A 12,018-nucleotide genomic window follows, 5' to 3' on the forward strand; every position below is an offset into this window, starting at 1 on the left:
GTGTATGTGTTGGAGGTGGGCTCCGCTCGAGGAGCGGAGAGACCGGGGACGCTTGTTTCAGCCAGCCGTGAGCAGCAGACATCACGCCGTGCACTGTCAACCAAACTAGCATATTAGCAGACACGGGTGGTTAGTGACGCATCAGAAATGACTCTCGCTGACTGGCAAATGTCACTTCGTAGTTCTGGGGAGGTAATCTAGATGTTTTTCAGCTGTTGCGTCACCATGTGAAAACAAAACAATGTAAATGGGCTTTCAAACAAATTCACGGTCAAAGCATTGTTTACATGCCGATGTAAGTGCTCTCAATGCTGCGGCTTCACTTCCTGGACTGTGTGTTGATTTAGGTCTTCATGTTCTGCACTCAAATCAGAAACATACGGTGGTTTTCCCAGGATGAACCAACCAGATACCACAGCAGCCAGAGTGAACACTCTTATCAACTGGATATAACCATTAGAATGTGGGTTTTTCCTTGTCTTCACTGGATTGTTGGCTCCACACACCTTTGCAGTTATTATTCCTTTGGTAGGGATCGTAATATTTAATGATATCAGTGTGAAATTTGTCAGCATGAATGTCCCATTTTTCAAGTGAAGCATTCAAAGGACCTCATACCTTCAAATTGTGGTAAACAACATCTTGTTATAGCAGGAAATAGAAAGTTTATCTGCATGAGTATATAAAATTGGAACCAACAGGCCTCAGAGCGCACACGAAAACATGGTCGTGAGAATATAACAGCACATATCAAAAATCTACATTAAAGCCACGTCCCTATTTTTTAAAATAGCAACTGATACTTTGCAGTAAACTGACAAGTATGTATCAGTTAATCACCAACTTTATGCCTGTTGGCTATTGACTTTATGACTGTGGTGTTACATAAGTTCTTGCTCTGGGAGGGTAAACTTTTCAATGTTTTCATCTCAAAAGTGAAAGTAAACACGCTGTTCTTTACCAGCAGACATGTTTGTTTTTGTCTGTGGTTGCATTCCTTTTGCTCTCAGTCATGTCGTCTTGTGATGATGTCTTTGCAACAAACTCCAAAGAATCTTCAGAAATGAAGGGAACTTGGTTCAACATCTTTCAACCCCTCGTGGCCCTGGAGTTTAAAAGTTATAGTCTTGCTTTAAAGAATTTTTGAGGCGTCTTCATGTATTATTTTTCACAGACTTGCCAGCCAATCAGAAGAATATTTTCTGAAGCCATAACCTTCCAGATTACTGAGTTGATCTTTAAGTAGACCACTGTACCATTTGAGCGAAAAATAAGTGACTGATTTAGAGGAGAATGTCTGTGTCTATTTGAGTCCTATTTCCTTTCCATCTCCTCTTCTTTATTTGTCTCTCTGCCCTTTGCCTTCTGCTTTTTCTCCACTTCTCACCACTTCTCTACTCTGCTCTCCACTTCTTCTGAGGTTCGACCTTCACCTTCTGATCTTTCTCCATCTTTCTTTTAGTCCTAACCACTCACGTCCTCTCTCTGAATTTCTGCCATCCTCATTTCTTTACCTGCTGCTCTCCCTTTCTTTTCCCTCTCTCCTTTTTTTTTTTTCTTCCTATCCTTCGTCTACCTTGCTTCCTCTCCTCTCCATCTCTCCTGTGGACCAAACAGTCCAATAACAGCTGGGAGAAATTATGCATGAAAACTCATCCGTCGCTCTCTTAATAATTATCCACTCATGCAATTAATTGACTTTCCTTTCCAGGAACTTTGTTTTCTGTCTCCTGGTTCTGCTTTTCCTCTCCTCGAGCTAGCTTTCTCATTTCATTTAACTGTGTTTGGGTCTTTTTTTGGACAAGTGCAGGTAGAATTTGTTGGGGCTAAGACACCAAGGAAGTAATTCAGTTCATTACATTTCTCTGCCCTGTCTTTCAATGACATGTGGATTTTTTTTTTTTTTTAACTTACAGGATGTGTACTTAGTTAGAGACAACATTAAGGGGAAATGACATGCTCTCTTACACATAATAACATGTCCGTTGCTAAAAGAAACTGAATTGCTAAATCTGGGTCTGTTGTTATGTTTTAATCTATACCTATCTTTGTATTTCCCTCATGCTTTTGTCTTGTCTGTATTTAAGTCCTTATTTATTGCCCTTGTGGGCCTCTTTCTTCATCACAGCTGACCTTTACCTTCTCAGCTTCTTCTCTGTCTCGCCCTTTTCAGAAGAGCCACACACTGTTCCTGAAATTATGCACGTTTGCGTTGCCTGTCTGCATCGCCTCCCCGTATCTGTCTCCGGCAGGCTCCTCACTTGACCCATAAATCATGTTTAAAGTGCTGTTGTCTCTCTGACGCACACTTAGAACAAAGTCTTGCTGTGTGATTCTGATATAGACTGTTTAAGTCTGTGATCGTCGCAATAGGTAAAGCATCACATCATATGATTACTGGTTTACCACCAAACCTTTTTCGCTGCTTTTCATTAAATTAAATTAAACTGAGATTACCAGTGTTAGAGACTGATAGTATATTGTTACTTTCCAATTTAACAAAGGAAATCCTCGCTTGCAAGATAGTGCTTTCTATGGCTCACGGCATATATTCCACAAATGATTGTTTCTCGTGAATTTGAGTTCGATTTGTACCTCCTAGAAGGCTTATATATGTTCATGCATAGGCTCATGCATGAATTGATTTGATTCTAGTGAAAAGGGTCAAAATTAGAGTGAGAGGAAGTGATCATGTTTGAAATCCTGAAACCAGCCCCTGAACTTCACTTAAGTCAACACGAACCTTGAATCACACAGAAGGCCCAGGGGCAAAATTCTTACCCACAGCTCCAAATAAACTGGGTTCATTTCACCAGTTTTATATTCCAACAAACACAAATACCATTTTTTCACAAGTGGAAAGTTTGCTGGGGATCATGTCCTTCTTACTCCATTGTTGACTGTTACTGGCTAATTCGACTTTTAGTGCACCTGGTCGGGAACAAAAAGAAGTAGCTGATGAAACTTTATCTTCCTCAAGTCAAGAGTGGAGTGCTAAGTGAACTGGTCATTCTGGCTTATTCCTATACAGGAAGGACTACTTGCAAGTAGAGTTACTGAACCACTGTTTGCTTTACATGCTTGCAAGCTAAGGTGTCAGTCAAAATTGCTCTCCAAGCTGCTTTCTGTTTTCTCTGTGCTGTGTTGTTTGCTCCCACGTGGCATTTTGTTTTGAGGATTGTACCTCAGAGGGGCAAAAAGGTGTCTGAGCAAGCTACTTGTTAGCTTAGCTGCTAACAGGGCAATGAGCTCACACTGTTTACTGAAGAGACATGTTTCTCTTCATAACTTTCTAAAAACTGTGCCTCATTCGCAATGTGACGTACACTCTGGCAAAGGGGTTTAAAACTATTTGATTTTTAATATTATTATTTATTAATTTTTTTGGAGGGAAAGCTTGATGTGTCAAAGTCAAATTTACTCCATCCTACTGATTGTTGCTAGTCACAATCTAAAACGCTGGCGTGGTTGAGCCTTTAGAACAAGGCATGATTCGTTAAGTGGACTTTTGGGGGAAATAAAATAATAATAAATATAATAATTATAATTGCAATACAGGTGAGGGTCAGCCAGCAGGGTTTTAGACAAATTATGGAAATGACAAATTCACATATGATTAAAATCACAAGGCAGCCTTCATGCTTATTTTGGATAATTTCACAATACTGAATTGATTTTCAGTACCAGCACTGCTCCGACTGGTCCAATCAAAAAAGTGGTAGTACTTAATGTGATTGTTCTCATCCAGTCACCTTCTTTATTTGCATATTTTCACAGCTTTTGCCGAGCTTCAGACTGACATCCACGAGCTAACCCAGGAGCTGGACGGAGCTGGGATCCCCTTCCTGGACTATCGGACTTACGCAATGAGGGTCCTGTTCCCAGGCATTGAGGACCACCCTGTGCTCAAGGAGATGGAGGTACGGGTCAGTACACCACCAACCGAGCTTAAAACTAAAACAAACTCACTAGAATTAACACTTAAGAGCAGATGATTAAGCACTTGCACTAATAAACTTACATCAGAGGCAGAAACAGTAGCTGCTTATGCTAACCAGAAGTAGTTCACCTCAGCAAGATGTTCAGGGAAATATCTCTCTTGAAAGTTGGATTTAATGGCATAAAAATGTCCTTCTAGCTTTACTGCTTCGTTCCTTTGCAGCCATTATCCCATGACAGGCTCTAATCAAAGACAGGCCTCTCCAAAAGTCTGAGAACAACTCCAGACGTGTCTCACCTTAAAGCAATCACGCAGCCTATATTTTACCCGCTCTGTGTTAATGTATTCAGCGCGTCGCAATGAATGCAAATGACTTTGACAAGAGCTGCGGTATCATCATTAGTTTGATCTCATGGGACAGATGCTCACCATATTCTCTTCAAGTGGGAAAGAGGAGTTTTAAAGTGTGGATTGCTTGAAAATGACTGAAAAGAAATGTTACGTAAGCGAGATGCAGAGATGTAGAAGGCAGTTCATAGCAAAGATGAAGCAAAAGATGAAGGAAAAGATAGCGAGAGGATTAGAGTCAAGATGGAGAAGCAAGATTCAGGGTTACTAGGGATGTTACTTGCATTATATATCACTGTTAAGTTATTAATTAAGCTGGTACATGCAACCACCTTGCCAGCACAGCTGAATTGAGATAGTGCACTCAATCTATGAAGACATTTCACCGCTGAGACCAAGGGAAGTAGAATTAATAGTATGTCAACATAAACTACTCTCCTCCAAAGCTCGAAACCAGAGAGCCAAGTCTGTAATCAGCGGTATCATTAAGATGTAGAATCTGGTGCTGCTCCATTGGCTTTGATTGGAGCACTGACTTTTTGGAGTGGAGGAATAATTTGTTTGACCTTTTACAGCTTCATTTAATCGTTCTAATCCAGAGAGTGGATATATATTCCTAGAAGAAGAGAAAATGTCTCTCTGGGCGGCCTCATAGCTGCCATTTCTGCCTTTTTTGATTCGCTCGCGGTGATTCATCCTCTCTTATTTTTGGCAAGACAGAACCGTGGTGATTACTTAAATATGATTGAGTTATCCTTGGATATAGAAAAAAAAACCCATTGTGGCTTCCAAAAGAGACCATAAAGCTATAACTTCAAACTATCAGTGAGAAAAATAACCCTCCAAAAATACAAAAACAGGGTTGTTAGAGAGTTCTGATCTGCAGGAATGCGGCAGTGAGTAAATCCACTTAAACCCCATTATTTCCTTCCTTCTTATTTGGTTTACAGCATTTGCCGACTCACATAAAGCTTTGTGGCGCAATTCAGTCTGGAGTTTAATGGCATTTTATGCAAAGCAAATGTATTACACAATCTGCTTATCAAATCTAACTCCCTGTGAGTCCCATATTGAGTTTAATTAGGTTGATCTTTTGACATTGATAAAGTTATAATTAACTAAAACATTTAATTAAGTTCTTCAAAAAATCTTTTTTTTGTCTGAGCCACCAGAAATATTTCAGTGTTAACTTGTAGCCAAATGTCTACAGGCCGTACACACAACCTGAAAATAAAATGAGCAGCATGAAATATAAAATATGAAATGTACTGAAAGAATGTTTGTAGCCTCATTATTTTCTCCTCTTTGTGTAATCCTGCTGCAAACACTGAGGCTCCTGCACTGTAGTTTGTTTTATTTATGTTATTTGTAAGAAGTGATTTTCAATATTGAACATAAATGTTACAGAGGTATCTTGAATCTAAACTGCAGTCAACACTGTGCTGGCCTTCAGAACTACACCAACACTGCAGTCTGTTGCTCCAACAGCCAGTTGTTCTTAATACATTTACTTTCCCTGGAGTTTCTGCACTTGATAAATTAATGTGCTTGGACGTACAAGAGTGGACAGGATAAGAAAGTCAGGTGACCATTTATAGGCTGGTAATACCAGAGTAATTTCACAACAACGACCCCACTGGTTGCTTGTTTGTCGTAACAACAGGCTGACAGTCTAATGGGTTTTTGGTTCGCAGATACATTTGGGTTTCGTGTGAACCACCCCCACTGGTTATTTTTGTCATTATAGCTGGCAGAAGTGGTGGTCAGCGCCCGCTGAAAAATGAGAAGCCGCTACCAAATGTTTCCTGCATTGTTCACCACTAATTAAAAACAGGAGGAGAAGAGAAATAAAAGGTTTTGATGAGAGATTTGCTCGCATCAAGGCTTAACAAATACGTGTTGTTTGACAAACAGGATCCCTGATCTAAAATGGAACTGCTAATTAGAGCTGAGACCTGCCCCGGACAGCTTTTTTTTTTTTTTTAAAGCTTTGCATCTTTGTCAAAAACAAAGGTACACGGAACAAAATATCAAACTTCCAAATTCAGAACATCTTTTCCAGCTTCTGATTTCTTCACTCACTTTTCTCAACCGGTCGGCCTGAGAGGCCCTGAACCCTCAAACCCTGTCACCTTTAAGCTCAATTCAGCTGATCAGAATGAGGGCTGGAGACATGACACTGTTGGGTAAGAAGTCCCCTGTTATAAAGCCCACCTTTAATTTGAGGTGTCAGACAGGCCGAGAGGTAAAGGGATCTTACGTATTTTATAGTTCTGTCTAGACTTCCTTCCCCTTTCCTCTGTATTTCCCCCAGGGGTTGCCGTTGTAATCCAATGGCCTGTGTAAACCAACGCTGCAAGCTTTATTGCTGTGTGTGACTGCTTTCTCCCCTAAGCTAGACAGCCACACTACACACCAGTTAGGCTCACACACACACACACGCGGAGTGCACACATGCACAGTTTGGCAGATAACCTAATGTACCTTTTCTAACCCTCGTCTCGAAATTTGGTAAAGACTCTGCCTGTGCAGTGTGTACATGCGTCTCCATCTGTCTCTCTCTCTCTCCTGTCATCTCTCGTTCTCTCTTTTCAAACACACACACGCACACATACACACACGCCACTCAGTATCCACCCCGGAGGCTGAGAATCTCATTTAGCACTTTAGAGAGAGGCCCAGACACTTTATTATAGCACATCGGAGGAGAGAGAAAAATAGATGTTACAGTGGTACAAAAGGACGACAACAGAGAGTGAGAGACAGACAGAGAGAGAGAGGTGGAGACGATGTGTGTACGCGTGAGACAGACACAGGAAAAATTAGAAAAATTAAAATGGGAGAAGGCCCAATGATGCGAAACAGTCAACAATGAGCGCAGGCGAGGGAATTAGAGCGGCGAGGACGACAGAGCGAGCGAGCGACAGAGAGGCGTCTTCAGGGGGTTTAGTGTGTTGTTGATGAGTAGTGACAGGTGCCAGCCAGTGGAACAAGCAGGGTACACCTCTGTCACCAACCCTGACACACACACACACACACACACACACACACACACACACGCACACACACACACACACACACACACACACACACACACACACACACACACACACACACACATACGCACACACACTCAGGATCCTGCCATGCTCCAGTGCTTCCTCTCTCCTCTCCCTCTCTGTTTGACAGAAGAGTCTCTCTCATGCTGGGCTGGTTCGGGCCAGTCTGATTAGACTTTAGACGTTTTTAAAAACGATAAAAAAGCCAGAAATGCTGTGACAGCAAGTCGTTGAAGCATTTTTAAAAGATTCGGTTAAGGGCTTTTCATGTATTATAACTGATGCTGATGCTGATAGCTAGAGAGGTGAATGTCAGTTTAAAAAATCTGACTTTTTGTTAAAAACAGGATATCTGTGCATCACAAATGCCAAATAAGTCCCCCAGACAGAGACAACTTGTGAGCACACTTGTGCTGGTCAGGACCGATGATTAAAATTCTCGTCTCACGATATTCAACTGGAGGATGCTTTGACCCATCCACCCCCTGATGTCAAGAAGACAATTATTTCAAATTGTTTGCTAAAATCACCCGTAGAGCGACTGCTGAGCAGCACTCAGACAGCAGCACGCAGCAGGGCAGCAGCAGAGAGAGTAGCCAATCAGTCTTACCTCGCTGTTTACGAGTCAATCTCAGCTCATCATACAGTGGGAAAAAAAGTGCCTGCTTGGAGATGTGTTCAGAATGCCGTCTTCACTTCGAGTGACTCATGGTTGTGTTTGTATTTTTTCTATCATGTATGCTGTCTCTCATTTTTGGTGATGCTGCTCAGAAGAGTTTTAAACAGGTGTCTAGGACTAGTTGAGAGAAGAAAGATGAAAATGGAAAGATTTTTTAAATATTTTTTAAAAAATTTTTGTTGCATCCACCTAAGAGGTTGTGTGTTTGCCTGGGTCTGTTTGTTGGTACAGATCCAAATAAAGATTCAGTCTTCAAGATTCAAATATTCAAAAACTCAAGATTAAAGGGACGGATTCATGGATTTTCTTCACTCTCTTGAACACTGGGGCCTATTTTAACATATTGTTAATTTCTAAGGAAATGATGCATGAATGTCTGACATGTGTGTGAGTACAATTTAATGTGGATCCAAATAAAAATCTGGAGCTGGTGGATTGAAATATGATTTATAGCATAGTTCATTGGCTATTGGGCATTGGTGGAGGTGTACACTCTACTGAGTGCCATTCTGGATCCTGTTTTGTTTTTTGTTTTTCAGTTTTCAGATTGTTTTCATCATTTTTTTTAAACCACATGGTTACTAACTTATTAATAAAAAAGTGTTTCTGTATTGTTGAGGAATGTCACTGTCAGAGAGCAGAGATTGAAGAAAAACAAGTCTTGAAGATCTCAAACAGATATTTTAGTAATATTCTGCTTGAAAAATGAGTTCTGTCTCATGATTGGGTTTGATATTCAGTATGAATAACATTGACCCCTTTTTTTTCATTTATAAAAATATCTACTTTTTAGTGCGAGAATATGTTACTTTATTTTCAAAAGGGAAACTATTGGACACAAGATGTGTCCTGCTTGACTGAAAGTCCATTATCTGAAGTTTCATGTTTACGCATCACACTGAAGTTAGTTTCAAACCAAGCTACAGCTGGCTTCCAAACAAACTGTGATGTTGCAGTTTCATGCTCATAAATACACTCGTCTTCAAGCGCATTTTAAAGAGAGAAGGGAGAAAAGTGTTATACTTCAATTGATAAATGTGTAAACAGCCTTCAAACAGCATGATTGGCTGATGGGGATGTGTCAAAATCTGGTCTGCGACAGAGAGAATCACAAATGAATAAGCGTCATATCTTATGTTTGTCAATGCACGATTGTTCTATAGTGCCATTAATCCCTGTGCATCTCTGTGTCTCTCTTCAGGTCCAGGCAAATGTCGAGAAGGCACTGACGCTGTTTGGCCAGCTGCTGACGAAGAAGCACTTCCTGCTGACGTTCATCCGAACCCTGGAGGCACAAAGGTGTCTTGTTTTTCTTCTTGTATTTATATATACACATACGTACGTAAAAACAATTTCTACTGTCACTGTTTTTGAAAAAGAACTACATGAATTTTGAAAGAAACAACAGAACCTTTCATTTTGGGTGACTGAAAGAAAATGTTTACATGCTTTAATGTGATAACACATTGCTTTTCTCAGCTCTGCCCATGGTTATGCAACCACGGCTTGCTGGGAGCTCGGCTGACTCTAATGTGTGACATCACAACCTTGCAGAAGTCCTAGGGGGTTGTTTTCATGGATTGAGCATGTTGATCATTTCACAGTGTTTGTATATCCCCCAGATCTACTATATTTTAATGGAAAAAAAAATTCACAATACCATTCAAGAGTTTTAAATCAACCTGTATGATATTTCCAGTAATGGCAGTGGGATCCTGTAAATGCACGCAGCTATAGCAGATGAGAGGCTGCTAGTTTAGTTCAGGTTGACATCGTTCCCCTGTGGAATCTATGGCACACTCTATACACTACACTGTAGGCGTAATGCTGCCTTTTGCTGAGGAAAAAACACCATAGTAACATTTTTTAAATACTAGGTAATAGGCTTCAGACCAAAAAAAAAGTTCCCTCAGGGAATAAGGGATTATTTGCCTTTCCAAAGTGTGCTTTTATCACCTATTTAATTTGACAAATATGTCACAAAAGGCTGTGCTGTGCCACGGATTACGGGAAAGGCAAATTGATAAACAGTATAAAAACATTTTAGCAGCTCTAAAATTACCGTAAAGCACTTAGCCAAATGGTTTATGGCAAAACAGAGTTATAACACCATTTGATAAAGATTAAATGTGCATTAATATTTTAATGAACTGTTATGAGGTTAATGGTTTGCATGTATTTTGAGAAACAGCTTCAGACACGTGCTTTACAAAAGCTGGGGAAAGGATTTTGTGAAATAAGAATAATATTACTGCATTTTATTGATGAGTTCAATGTTTTTCCAGGTCATTTTCAATGCGGGACAGAGGCAACGTGGCGTCTCTGATCATGACAGCCCTGCAGGGGGAAATGGAGTATGCCACCGGAGTCCTGAAACAGCTGCTGTCCGACCTGATAGACAGAAACTTGGAGAGCAAAAACCATCCCAAGCTGCTGCTCAGGAGGTGAGGACAATGTGGAGAGACGTGGGAGAAATTCAGAGCGTGCAGTAAAACATGAAGGAATTTAGTGGCATTTATATCTTAGTTGTTTTGACAAGTTCACATAACTTAATTCAGTTTGTTTTTCATTAAAAACAGCAACTTTGAACAAATTATTAAAGTTGAGTTCAGGTACTATGTTGTACATTCTGAAGACAGTAAGAAAACTCTTCTAAATTGAACCAGATTAAAATGTTTTACAGTGATGACAGACTGGCAGACTACATAACAAAACTGCATACAAAGATTGCACAAAGGTATCGAGGTAGAAATATGATGAATGAGCAGACAGAAGACAGAAGGAGATGGGGGAATTGGAGAACTTCACAATTTATTTATATGTCTTAGTCACAGCTGACAGAAAAGAACAAGAAGCGCAACTGAACCACAAAGCAAATCCTAGTGTGTGTCAGTAAAACATATCTCTCAGCTGTTTCATCCCATCTTCACAGCCCCAAAAGATGAATTCATAGATCAACAGACATTGTTAAATGTTTGTTTTCAATTAATTATATTCTAAATGGAACTACAGAGTTATATTATCACTGTATACAGTATATCCTCTTTAGAATCAGTCATTGTTGTCAAAAGATGATGATTTCTTATTTGAACCATTCACCTAAAGGGTACTGTTTCATGGCTGTTGCTTTGTTTTACCGTTGTGTAATTTCCTCATTCTTTTCTTAAAACCTTCCAAGTCATCACCTGGCAAAAATAAACAAACTACTTAGGTATCACAGGGAAACCACAGTGATCTGTTTATACTTTTCAAATTCATTAATTCCATTTCATGTCTACTGCAACCCCAGAGTGTCTGTTGAGCATGCAAAAATAAGAGAACCATTTTGGTAAATAAATAAATAAATAATAGTGAATCAGTGTTTGCTTATTTAGTTGGAATCCAAGATGTTCACCAGATGATTACAGGTGGAAAGAAAAACAACATGTTTTAATTATAATTAGTTAATAACGGTTAACGAAGGACAAGGACCACAACTTGCAAGTCCTACTGTACATATATATATCTCATCAGTTGGATTTTGATTAGATGTAACAGTGCCTACGTGTATTCTCCTGGTAAGATAAACTGATACATAAATAAAGTAAAATAATAAATAAGCAATACTAAGTAAAGATAGCGTATTATAATATTACTTTGGTGAAAGTTGCCTGATATGAATAGCTGATATCTGATATCAAATGTACTTATACTTATCAAAAGCACAAATAATTAAATTAAATAATTAATTAAATTATACATGTTTACATGAATGTATAAACTCAATCCCATGAGTCAAACGTTTAACTCCCTGGCCGATTACCAGATTCTGCATTTTTCTGATTTCTATTTTGTTTGTTTTTGTTTTTTTTGTTGATTTTTTTTTTTTTTCTTTTTTAATGGGATTGCTGATAAAATAGCTTTTGTTTAAAAATGCACCACTTTGGCTCTGATGTATCATGCAGTTTGCAGTGTAACTGGTAACCAAAGGTAGCAAATAAATGTAGAGGAGT

General features: G+C 39.4%; 1 protein-coding gene across 7 annotated transcripts in view; it reads left to right on the forward strand.

The window, feature by feature from the left end:
- LOC119022961 (plexin-A1-like) overlaps positions 1-12,018 on the forward strand; it is a 294,058-nt gene that overhangs the window by 256,689 nt on the left and 25,351 nt on the right. For 6 of the 7 annotated variants that reach the window (XM_037104478.1, XM_037104479.1, XM_037104480.1 and 3 more), the window contains 3 exons: positions 3,778-3,926; positions 9,228-9,325; positions 10,312-10,470. In XM_037104478.1, the coding sequence (XP_036960373.1) occupies positions 3,778-3,926; positions 9,228-9,325; positions 10,312-10,470 (406 nt within the window). The remainder of the gene's footprint in view (positions 1-3,777; positions 3,927-9,227; positions 9,326-10,311; positions 10,471-12,018) is intronic. The other variant, XM_037104481.1, reaches the window with a different exon arrangement.

The sequence above is a fragment of the Acanthopagrus latus genome, chromosome 7 (genome assembly GCF_904848185.1).
Source record: "Acanthopagrus latus isolate v.2019 chromosome 7, fAcaLat1.1, whole genome shotgun sequence".
NCBI classification, from domain to species: Eukaryota; Metazoa; Chordata; class Actinopteri; order Spariformes; family Sparidae; genus Acanthopagrus; species Acanthopagrus latus.